Source organism: Narcine bancroftii, chromosome 4 (assembly GCF_036971445.1).
Source record: "Narcine bancroftii isolate sNarBan1 chromosome 4, sNarBan1.hap1, whole genome shotgun sequence".
In the NCBI taxonomy this organism is placed as follows: domain Eukaryota; kingdom Metazoa; phylum Chordata; class Chondrichthyes; order Torpediniformes; family Narcinidae; genus Narcine; species Narcine bancroftii.
In genome coordinates this window covers 250,412,893-250,425,182 of record NC_091472.1, presented here as the reverse complement: position 1 = coordinate 250,425,182, position 12,290 = coordinate 250,412,893, and the positions used below count along the sequence as shown (strand labels likewise).

The window sequence follows — 12,290 nt, the reverse complement described above, 5'->3', positions numbered from 1 at the left end:
GCAATGTAATATTGGTTGTTACAGAAAATGGACAAAGAACAGAGCATTACAGCACAGTATTGGCCCTTCAGTTCATGATGTTATGCTGACCTATATACTACTCAACAATTCAATGTGCATCAATGTGCGTGCCTAAGTATCTTTTAAATGTCCAGATTGTACCACTCAGTTCTGTGTTTTTAAAAAAAAACTTACCCCTGATGTTTCCCTTAAACTTTCCACCCCTCACCTTATACAGGCATCCTCAGGTATTTTCTACCTGGGAAAAAGGTGCTGGCTGTCCATCCTATCTCTCTCTCTCTCATAATCTTATAAACCTCTATTAGATAATCTCTCACCCTTGTTCACTCCAAGGAGAAAAGCCCTAGATCTGTTAACTGTGCTTCATAAAACACATTCTTCAATTCAGGCAACATCCTGGTGAATCTCTTCTGCACCCTTCCAAAACTTCCATATCCTTCCTGTAATGAGGAGACCAGATTTGACAATACTCCAGTGTGGTCCAACCAGAGATTTAGAGAACTGCAACATTGCCTCAAAGTTCTTGAACTCAACTCCCAGCATACCATAAGCATTCTTAACTACCCTATAAACCTATATGGAAGACTTGAGTGATCTATTGATTGGACCCCAAGGGCCCTCTGTTCTTCCACACTGTTAAGAATCCTTCCATTAACCATTCACTCCAACTTCAGGTTCGACCTTCCAAAAATCCATCACTTCATACTTATCTGGATTGGACTCCCTCTGCAACAGCTCCACCCAACTCTACGTCCTGTCGTAACCTACGACAACTTACTATGCTATTCACAACACCTCTAACTTTCGTGTCATCTGCAAACTTACTGACCCATTCTTCCACTTCTTTGTCCAGGACATTTATAAAAATCGCGAAGAGCAGGGGTTCTAAATCATATCCCTGTGAAGCTCCACTAGTTACTGCCCCCCAGGCAGAATATGATCCATCTACTGCTACCCTCCACTCTCTGCAGGCAAACCATTTCTGAATCCACACAGCCAAGGTTAGATGGATTCTATGCCTCATGACTTTCTGAATGAGTCTACCATGGAGTACCTTGTCAAATGCCTTACTAAAATCTATGTACACCATATCTACCACCCTATCTTCATCAATTTCTTTTGTTGCTTCCTCAAAAAACTCAGTTAGACTCATGAGGCATAACTGTCCCTCTCAAAGCTATGTTGACTATCCCTGATAAGAAAATGCTTATCCAAATGTTCATAAATCAAATCCTGTTCATAAGAATCCTCTCCAATGGTTTGCCGACCATTGAGGCAAGACTCACTGATCAATAATTTTCAGGATTCTCCCGATTACCTTTTTTAAAGAAAGGAACTACATTTTCCATTCTCCAATCCTCCAGTACCTCCCTGTGGCCAGGAAGGATCATTGCTAATGCCTCAGCAGTCTCTTCCCTTGCTTCCTTTATAAACAGGGGTGTAAATCATCTGGTCCTGGGGACTCTGCAGCAGTGATACTCTGCAGCAATGCTCCCTTCCTATCCCTTTTGAAACATCTAAACCCCAGTACCTGCATCAGCAAAGTTTTTGTCACAGCTACAACTTAATACTTCCAAGAACCTATCCATGATCTTACAGTGGTTTTCAAGCTGCCCTCCTAAACTCACACTCCACCTTAAGTAATCCCTATGCCATAAGTGTTCTGTGATTAATAAGGGATTGCTTAAGGTGGTATGTGAGTTTAGGGGGGCAGTTTGAAAACCACTGTAAGATCATGGATAGGTACTTGGAAGTATTAAGTTGTAGCTCTGACAAAGACTTGAGTAGAAAGAAAAAGTTCAAAAACCACTGTTTTAATTGTACCTGATTGACTCATTATGTGTAGCATTTCATAACTCCAAAGGAAATGGACCAATTACAATTTTTTTTCAAGAAAAATATTTCAGTAACTATTGGGTCTAGAGCAGTTGTTCTCAACTTTCCCTTCCCATTCACATACCACCTTAAGCAATCCCCTACTAATCACAGAGCACCTATGGCATGAGATTGTTTAAGGTGGAATGAAAGTTTAGAGAGGGGCAGTTTGAAAACCACTGCTCTAACTTCATCTTCCATATTCCTAATACTTCTTGCATTGAAGTAAACACATTTCAATCCTTTCAACTAATTACATTTATGCTTCTTCCACTGCCCGACATTCCTCACAATCACACAATTGCATCAACCTTTTCTACCACCTGCCCTATCATTCTGGTTCACATCACCCTGACATTTCTAACTTCCAAATATTTTTCGGGAACTGAATCTTTACATAACCCGGGGACTATCTATATAACTAGAAAAAAAATTGGTTAATTAATAGTGGAAGGAGAAAAAGCAATTTGACTTTCAAATTGTTTCATTAAGCTGCTATTTATTTCCAGCACTGGATAATTTCAGTTTTTTATCCAAGCCAGAGAAAAAAGAGGCAGCAAATACTGGAATATGGATCAAAAATCAAACTGCTGGAGGAACAACTCTTTTGATTGAAAACAACAGAGTTTTGGGTCAAGACACCACATCAAGACTTTTTTACACTGGCTATTGTTTCATCTTGTTTTAGTACTTGTGAGTTCTTAGGCAACAAATGGATGAATGAAAAGGTTATTTTCTTTAAAGTTGATGTCACAGCACATGAGGCATGCCATGAGGCTGCAAGCCTCCATTACAGATCTTACATGCTTCAGTCTCTTGCTCTGTGTCAGCCCCTGCTGACAGTCAAGAATAATCAAACAGGAACTATATCCTTAAGACCTTGCTAGTTGCCCTGCAACCATGATCACTACTATCATTACATCTTCCTTTCTTAAAACAAAAGTAGCTTACTTTTAACTAAAATTTTTGTTTGTATACCTGCAATTTTAACTTTATCACCAGGAACTTATATTTTCATTATTATCAACATTGTTGACATTTTTAAGCTTGTTTTTTTTGTGTTCACATTTACATAAAATAAAACTTGAAGAGTGAATAAGATAGAACTACCATTCTATAACAGGAGCCTTTAAATTTACTCAATGAGTCTCTTAGGAGGATTTACATGTCTTGACAATTTCCTGATTAATTGTCCTTGAATCTGAGTTGTTGCCTCAGATGATGTCTTCTCAGCTGTGTATTCAGATTATTCTATTGTAGCTGGTACCATTTCAAGATCTCGACAATTTTTTCACAGAACAGCACCTTCATCTGTCTGAATGATGTATGATCTTGGTTGGACTTCACTAAGGACAGTTCCCTTCTGAGTCCATAAGTTTGTTTTGTCTTTTAGCCTTACTTGGTTACCAGTGTAGAGTTCTGGTAGGTTTTTTATTCCTCTGTCAAAGTAATACTTTTGCTTTTCTTTCTGTTGTTATTTGAATTTCTCCCCCTCTTTTGTTTTTAGGAGGTTCTCCTGAATGGGTATGCTTGATCTTAGCCTACGTCCAATAATGAGTTGTGCTGGTGACCTATCACACTCAAGCAGCATTGTGTGGTATAGTAGCATGCTCTGATAGAAGTCCGTTCCACTGTCTTTTGCCTTGTACATCAATCTTTTCACTGTCTGTACTAATTTTTCCACTAGATCATTGGACTGTGGAAAATGAGGACTTGAGGTAGTGTGTACAAAGTCCACTCTTTGGCAAACTGTCAGAACTTTGAATGGTAAAACTGGGGTCCATTGTCTGTTAAGATCTCGCTTGCCACACCATGGAGAATATGGCCTTCATACCAGTTATTACAGCATCTGTGGTGGTGTTAAGTTTACACACCTCTGGATACAGGGAGTACTAGTCTGTGACTACAAGATAGTCCTTCCCCTGACATTCAAATAGGTCAACGCCTACCTTCTGGTAAGGTCTGTATGGTGCTGGGTGTGGCTTTAGTGGTTCTGCAGGATTGCTTGCTTGATATTTTTGGCATATTGTACAGTTTTACACTTCATTTGTTATATCATTGTTGATTCTTAGCCAGTACATCACTTCTCGTGCTTTTTTCTTACACTTTCGATTCCGAGATGTCCTCCATGGATCCTTTTTAGCATCTCTTTTCTCAGACTCTTTGGGATAAGGATTTTGCTTTCTTTGTAGATGATGTCTTCATCCACTGATAGTTCCATCCTGCAGTTTCAGTACTCTGCAACGTCAGGTGAGCAGTCCTGCTTCATGTTGGGCCATCCATCCAAGATGTTTTTTCTCAATTGTCTCAGTGTTTCATCTTTGTTTGTCTCTGACTTTATGAACTCTATTTTTGCATCTGATATGGGCAGTGCACTTGTGATATGTCCACAAAGGCATTCACGTCTTCATCCATTTTGGTATTTGCGGGCTTTCTCGTGCCAACAGCTCTAGGCAACATGTCTGCTGTGTACATTAGCTTACCCGGAGTGTACGCTACATTCAGTGTATAGTGTTGCAGCCTAATCATCATTCTTTGTATTCTAAGTGGACATTCATTTAATGGCTTTTGGAACAATGCAATCAAAGGCTTATGGTCAGTCTCTACACTGATTGCTTGTCCTGACACAAACTGATGAAATCTTTCACGGGTGTATGTGATGCTGAGCAGCTCCTTCTCAATTTGAGCGTATTGTGTCTCCGCGTCTGTCATTGAGCGTGATGCATACGCAGTGGGTTACCAGTCATCATATTTTTGAAGAAGAACTGCACCGAGCCCACTATGTGATGTGTCTGATGATATCTTGATGGGTCTCACTGGGTTGTAAAACCTCAGATCTGGTTCCTCTGTGAGCAGTTTCTTTAGTTCGCTCCATGACTTCATGCTCGTGATTCCACTCCCATTCAATGTTCTTTTCTGTTAGTCTCAATGGAGCCATCTTTTCTGAGAGGTTGGAGATGAATTTACCCATATAGTTGACCATTCCATTAAACCTCTGTAAGTCCTTTTTGCATTGTGGCCTTGGCAAGTTCCCAATGGCAGACACCTTTCTGGGAACTAAAGAAACTGCTCACAGAGGAACCAGATCTGAGGTTTTACAACCCAGCGAAACCTATCCTTAAGACCTTGCTAATAGCAAATGCAACCATGATCACTATCATTACAGCTCCATTCCAATTTCATTCTCTATCCTGATGTGGTTCTTAGTCTCAACCCAAAATGTCAACTATCCCTCTGCTTCCAGGGATGCAGCCATTCTTGCTGAGTTTATTTAATTTAATTTAGACACAGTATCAGGCCCTTTTGGCCCACAAGTCCACACTGCCCAATCACACACCCGGTTAACCTAAACCCCCAGTACATTTTTTTGAATGATGGGAGGGAACTGAGTACCTAGAGGAAACCCACACAGACACAGGGAGAATGTACAAACTCATTAGAGTCAGTGCCAGCTTCAAATCCCGGTCCCGGTTGCTGGCGCTGTATCTGCTACACTAACTGTGCCCCCCTCCAATAGTTTAATTTTCTTTTTGCTCTTCATTGAAAATCCTAATCCCAAATGGAATCTGGTTGTGAGGTGGCAGAACAATATCTTGTTCTCGATGTCAAGGGCAAGGAACTTACTGTGGACAATATCCTAAAGGATTTCCCTGGCTATGCTCTCTTGGCATTGCTACCTTCAATCAAAAAGTACAGAAGCCTGAAGTCCAGCACCTCTAAGCTCAAGAACAATTTCTTGTTCCCAAAAACTATCAGGTTTTTGGTTCTCCCCATACTACCTGAACCATAAAACTGCTACAGGAGCACCTAAGATCTGCTGCACTCCTATAACATCACATTTTTGTTGCACTAACTGCAACTGTGAATATTTATCTATCCTTTTGTATAAATTATCCTTTATTATCTTCTTGTGTGGTAATTTAATTTATACTTATTGTTTGTTAGTACATATTATATTCCTGTGTAGCAGCAAGAATTTTAATATATCTGTACATTGTATGAAAATAAACCCTCATTATCATCAACTTTAGCCCATTGGATGTATTGCCAATATTCTTTAGGTAAATGAGTCAGAATGTGTAGTGACAACTACCTTCCTAATCTTTTTCATGGAATTGTTATCTGATATAGAAGTTCTGAGGGGCTATGCGTCGGTTGCTTTGGCTGAAGTTGCTCGTGGACATAGTTTGAACCAGGATGCAATTGCAGCTGAAGGTGCAATTCTCCCTCTGATAAAACTTCTCAGTGGACGGAAAATACAGATGCAACTAAAAGCTGTAGCAGCAGTGGAAGTTCTAGCTGACAGAAATTCTGCGACACAAAAAGAATTTCTTGAATTGTCTGCCGACAAACATATTTTGAAACTTCTTGAGGTATTTCATAACCAAAATTTCATGTGTATAATTTATTTAAATTCAGTAAAGTTTGTTCATTGTGCACCAACAGGTGATCCTGAAAAATTGAAAAGTTTGAAGATTTTGTAAATGTGTAATGATTTTCAGATCATTAATTACCGCTTCTAATTCACTGTAGAGAGAATTCTGTTCAATGTACACAGGTTTACTGCCTTCCAATTATTTGAACAGAAGTTCACTTTAATTAAATCCAGTCAGAGCATCATCTATTCTTTTCTCCAGTGATGTAGCTGGTAAAACCTTTCTCTCTTAGCTCCAGCAACCCAGGCTCAATCCCGACTGTTAATGCTGCCTGAATGGAGTTTGCATAGTCTCTCTGTCACCATTTTGTTTTCCACAGTTGTTCCAGTTTCCTCCTACATCCCAAAGATGTGCTGGTTGCTAGGTTAATTGGTTCCTATATATATTGCCTCTTGGGCAAGGTACCCAATAGAACTCGGAGGCGGTTGTTGGGAAGAAGTTACTGGAAAATTAGTAGGAGAATGGGATTGCTCTGTGAGGTAATATATAGTTGATTACCTGAGTGGGGCTTCCTTCCTTGTCAATACAAAACATAAAATATTCTTTATCCTAAATTTATCCATTTTGTGCATTTACCTTATCTTCTCAAAATGATGGCCAGTCTCATGTTTTTGCCAAGATTTGGTAAAATAAATGTTTAAATATTCTGTTAGGTGTATTAGTGACTATTAATGTTAACAAGGTACATCATCTCCATGCTATATGATAATATACATGTTTGCTTATACTTTGAAATGCTATTTCTTAATATAGCTTGCATTTAAAAATATTAACTTAGAGTGTATGAGCATTTTTATGATTTATTGCCCATCTCTAACTGCCTTGTGATGATGGTGGCCTCATTATGTCACTAGATTTTGATCCTCAAATTTAGACCCAACAACAATGAAGGAACATCAATATATGCCAGTAAAGTGTTATTTAGATTGGATGGAAGTCAATGGGTCAATAATAAACCTCAGAATATTGATGGACTCAGCATCAATAATGTTGAATGTCAAGGATGACAATGAAACTTAATTTTGATGAAGGTCGTATTGCTGAATACTTTAAAAAAGTGAATAATCATTTTTTTAATAGTAATCTGAATGTTGTCATCTTGAGAAACTCTTGAAGCAATGTTTTCCCTTTTCTATAATTGTCCTCAAACAACAATAATCATCTTCCCTCGAGTTAAGTCTAATCTTTGGGCATTTTCATTTTAATTCTCATGATTTCAAACTCATGGAGTTCCTTTTGGTACAACAATCATATGTTGCCAAATAATCACCAGCAATTAATTGTCAGGCTTTATATCAAACTCACATGACATAATGCACAATCGTGGCGGAGCTTCCACATAGTGTTAGGTGTGGAGTCGTGCTGATTTGGTAGCTGTCAGAGTACTGAATAATGGAAGAACGTGGGATATTGGCTGAAGATTTGATTTTGAATTGAACATGTCATGTTTGTTGCATGGGTAGTTCACTTCTCTTGATGTCAGCATATCTCCAGATGTTCTTGTGAACATTACTGCAGTGACTAAACTTCGAGATTTTTCTGATGCATCTAAATCAAGAATCTAAGATGATGTCAGGTGATCCAATCATTTTAATTTCATTAGTTTAGAACTACTTTCTTGATCAGCTGTACCAAATGCAAAAGCAGCATTTGTGCCTGAAATAAATTTCAAGTAGCGTTCAACATTATGTAATGCGTCAACATTAGAACTTCCAACTGCAATTAATTTCTCAGCAAATGTGTAGTTTTTTTCTCAAAAATATCATTTCATTCATAAACTTTATATTAAATATAATAAAGGGAATGAGCTACCAGGTAGAGGTAAAAACTGGGACAATTGTAATGTTAAACAGACATTTGGACAGGCACATGGACAGGAAAGGTTTAGAGCAGTGGTTCTCAACCTTTTGTCCTGCTCACATACCACCTTAATTAATCCCTTATTAACCACAGAACATCTATGTGAGCGGGGAAAAAGGATGAGAACCACTGGTTTACAGGGATATAGGCTGAGTACAGGCAAATGGGATGAACTTGGTCAGCATGGACAAGTTGGGCTGAAGGGCGAGTTTCTTTGCTGTAGAGCTGTATGACTTTAAATTCACAGATAAGTAATACAATGCATTCATATGGCATCATTCCTAATAAATTACATTTCAATTTTCCTTTACATACATTCCTTGAACATGAGTCTCAAATTGTGGACTATTACCAATGAACCTTTTCAGCAGATGCAACAAACATCACCACATTCTTCAGCACATAGCCATGAACCACAAAAAATTGTTATGTCTGCAATACTCCATCTTGGACAGCTTCTAATGGAAGGCCGATAGGTTTCGGGGAGACCAGAGAGCATCTTTAACCAAGGCAATGAACTCCAGCAACCTGATGTTTGTTTCAGTGTACATGTTTGGGAACAGCCATTTGTAGGTTAGAGTTTTTCTTTGCACATTTGCTGGGGATTAATTTAAATAAAGATTATTGCATCTGTTGGTAGACCTTGGCAAACATACATTACAGAAGTTTATGGATGATGTGTAATCCCCAGCACGATTACTCTAATAGCAGCATGCAGTAGTGACAAGATTCTGGCTCTACATTAAACAGGTAGAGCCTTTCTCTCCACCATGCTAGCAAATTTTTGACCTTTATTTAGTCCTTTATACAGTCCCTGGCTTACTAAACTACTTTAATGACAGTTAAGAGTTTACTTTATTGCTGTAAGCTGGGAGTCTCATATAAGTCACAGTGAGCAAAGACAACTGACTTTTTCCATAAGAAGGCACCAGCAAATACAAAAGGTTTTAATGACAACCTTTTGTTTCAGTTTCATGATTAATGAAATAAGAAGCAAAGTGTTGATGAGCTCATGGGGAGGGGGGGGTGGGGGCTAAAAGAGGTTATCAGCCAGGAAAGCACCAAAACAATCAAATCTATTGGTAATAAAAGCATTCTGTAGATGAGGTAGAAGGTCCTCCTCCCTCCACTCTAACCAAGTACTTTCAACAGGGGTAAAACACAGGATTCTGTTGACACTGTGGTTAAGTGAAAAAACGTTGGTGATGTATCTTCACCTTTGCGATATAAAGGCACTGTTTGACCTGCTGAATTCTCCAGCATTTGTGTATTTTTTCAAGTATTTTCAACACTTCAGCAGTGGTGATTCAAGAGGAAAGTTCACTGCCATCTATCTGAGGGTAGTACAGTAGGTTTAATTAATAAATTGTAGTCTTGCTTTTATGCACTGAAGTGTAGAGATGTACATCATGCAGGAATACTTAACCACTGCCATTCAGTAATATTTTCTTCAGGTGTTTGAAATAGAGATCAGAGAGAAGGCTGCAACAGCTATTTGGGCTCTGGCAGGACAGACTCTGACACAACGAAAACATATGGCCAAGGAAATTGGTTATAATTTGGTCATTGATCTTTTATTATCATCATCTGATAAAATGCACTATGTTGGTAAGTTGTTCTTTTCTAGTAAATTTAATATTTTACATATTGAAATGTGTAACTCTGAGCATTTACAGAAACTTGGTTACAATTTGTCCAAGTGTTCAGCCTGCTCCAGATGATGCACTTTGGTGCACCAAGTGGGGGCAGGGAGAGATTTCAAATGTTTCAAATTTATGTGTAAAGTTTTTTTCATTCAAGTATCCGCGTTGAAGAGCTGATTCCTACTTCCTGGATACTTTCATTTTAAACCATTATGATTACACACAAAATATATGAGATTTGTTCTTGCAACAAATGGAAAATGGAAATTTGAAATGTACTGAAAACTTTTTCTGTTAAGATGAATAAGAAGAAACTTTCTATTATCAGATTATAAGTTGAGATACAGCTATAAGATAACAGGTAAAAGAATTGGGGAGGTGAATAGAATTCATTTCATGCATTAAGATTTAAAAATTTACTGTGCAAGTACAGATTGAATTGTATCATTCAAAAGAAAATTAGGTTTACATTTGGAAAGGGTACATTTGTGAGCCTCCAGAACAAGAGCAGGGCCTCTGCCCTCCTGCTCTGGTGTGTTATTCATAGACAGCATAACTGTAGATCAGTCAAATAAATGATAATAAAGTTATAATGAAAATTGAAGTATCGCCTCTATCTAAATGATAGTAATTAACTTGAATTAGTTACCTATAGAAACCTATTTGCCAAATATCTATATTTATTAGTTTATATAATAGTCTGTAGAACATTCAAAAAGATAAATTAATTTGATCATTTCATCAAATGGGATCAATAAACCCAAATTATTTGCTTTCTAATGTAGGAAATTTTGTTTATTCTACAGGTTTACTCAGAGTATAACTAAATAAAATTTATTTATATTCAGGTTTATTATACATAAACATATTATTTAATTTTGGACTCCTGTAAGTTCTTGAGAAAGTAAATATATGTAGGTTCAGTAAGCATAATGGTTAATTGTAGAAACCTAATTTTCTAAATATTTGGGTTACCAATTGTACTCCTTAAATTAGTCATATGATCTTTATATCTGTTGATCATGGTTTTTCCTTTTCTTGAACATTTTATTCAATATACTGTGACTTGGATGGTATCAATACTTCAATATTTTTCATACATTAGGTATATGGAACAACATGACAAAATACAGTTAATGAAACTACATTTTTTTAACTTTCTGCTATTAAATCAGGATTTTTATGAATGATTTTGATTTGTATTATGTTCTAATATGTAAATTAGACAGTTTTTTAAAGAACTAGACCCTTCACTCTCCTTACTGCAGGCAATTTAAATAACACAGTTGCGTATTTACTTAGCTTGTCAGGCTTTGATTGCACTGAGTGAACTCAACAGGGAACAACAGAACAAGATTTGTGCAGAAAATGGAATCCCTCCCTTGATTCGACTTTTACGGAGCTCAGAAGTTTCTTCACGTACATTGTTGAGTGGCATTACTGCCTTGGGCACTATGTGCATTGGTTAGTATACTCCTGTCATGAGATGTTATATCAAAGACACTTGGATACTTATATCTGCTAATGTCATAAGAGTTCATCTTTTAGCAAAAATTATTCTTCTTTTACCATCAGTTTCCTCAAAACTCCTTCCAAAAATAATTGGTTCATGCAAGAGTACTTGGTGTCTTTTTATTTAATTACGAGCCTGTACAGAGAGGGTCTGACATTGATCAATTTGTTAAAAAAATGTGAGGGATCAATATATAAATGGCAAAAGAGAAAAATTATTGACACATCTACATTAATAATCAGACATAATAGAAAGCTACTTAATTCCTATGCATTTTGAAAATCAGTATTTAGTCAATATAAAAGGAAAGGATATGTAGTTAAGGAGAAGAAGACACATTTGCTATGAGCAGCTGTACTCACTATCTTCTCAGTTTCACTGAGCCCCATTTGCCTGCTGGCCTGAGAATCTTATTTTCCAGTAAGCTGTTTCATATTTTCAATAGAACGCATTATCAGATAGCCTGATGATGCTGACTGGGGTAGCAGCAGTCAGTTATATTTCAATCACTTGCTGACCACTTTTGATATTGAATTTTCCATCTATAAATTTTGCAGTAACTCAAGGTGGCATTAGCTTTCCACCTGATTGAGAAGACTTCGGGTGTCTCCACCCCAAAATTTATTTCTTCCCTTATCATTCTTTTGCATATGTATCCTTTTACAAACTGATCCCAGGCATCTGAACCAAACTCAAGTCATTTATATCTGTTTTTCAGCTGATCTGACAGGATGCCCTTTCCAATTAATGAACTATGGGAGAGGTTGCCCAGAATTTAGGAACTGAGAGGGAAAAGTTAAACAGGTTAGGAAGGCATAAGTTTAAGGTGAGAGGGAAAAGTTTAAGAGATTTGTGAAACAAGCTTTTTACACAGGGAGTAATAGATGTTTGGGGCACATTGCCAGGGGAGGAGTTAGAAGCCAATACAATAGTAATGTTTAA

The 12,290-nt window shown here is 37.5% G+C and overlaps 1 protein-coding gene across 3 annotated transcripts in view; it reads left to right on the top strand.

Moving 5' to 3' along the window:
• The window catches only part of ankar (ankyrin and armadillo repeat containing), a 109,413-nt gene that overhangs the window by 70,368 nt on the left and 26,755 nt on the right, over positions 1 to 12,290 (top strand). For all 3 annotated transcript variants that reach the window (XM_069934716.1, XM_069934718.1, XM_069934717.1), the window contains 3 exons: positions 6,028 to 6,269; positions 9,647 to 9,800; positions 11,138 to 11,299. In XM_069934716.1, coding sequence (XP_069790817.1) covers positions 6,028 to 6,269; positions 9,647 to 9,800; positions 11,138 to 11,299 — 558 coding nt within the window. The remainder of the gene's footprint in view (positions 1 to 6,027; positions 6,270 to 9,646; positions 9,801 to 11,137; positions 11,300 to 12,290) is intronic.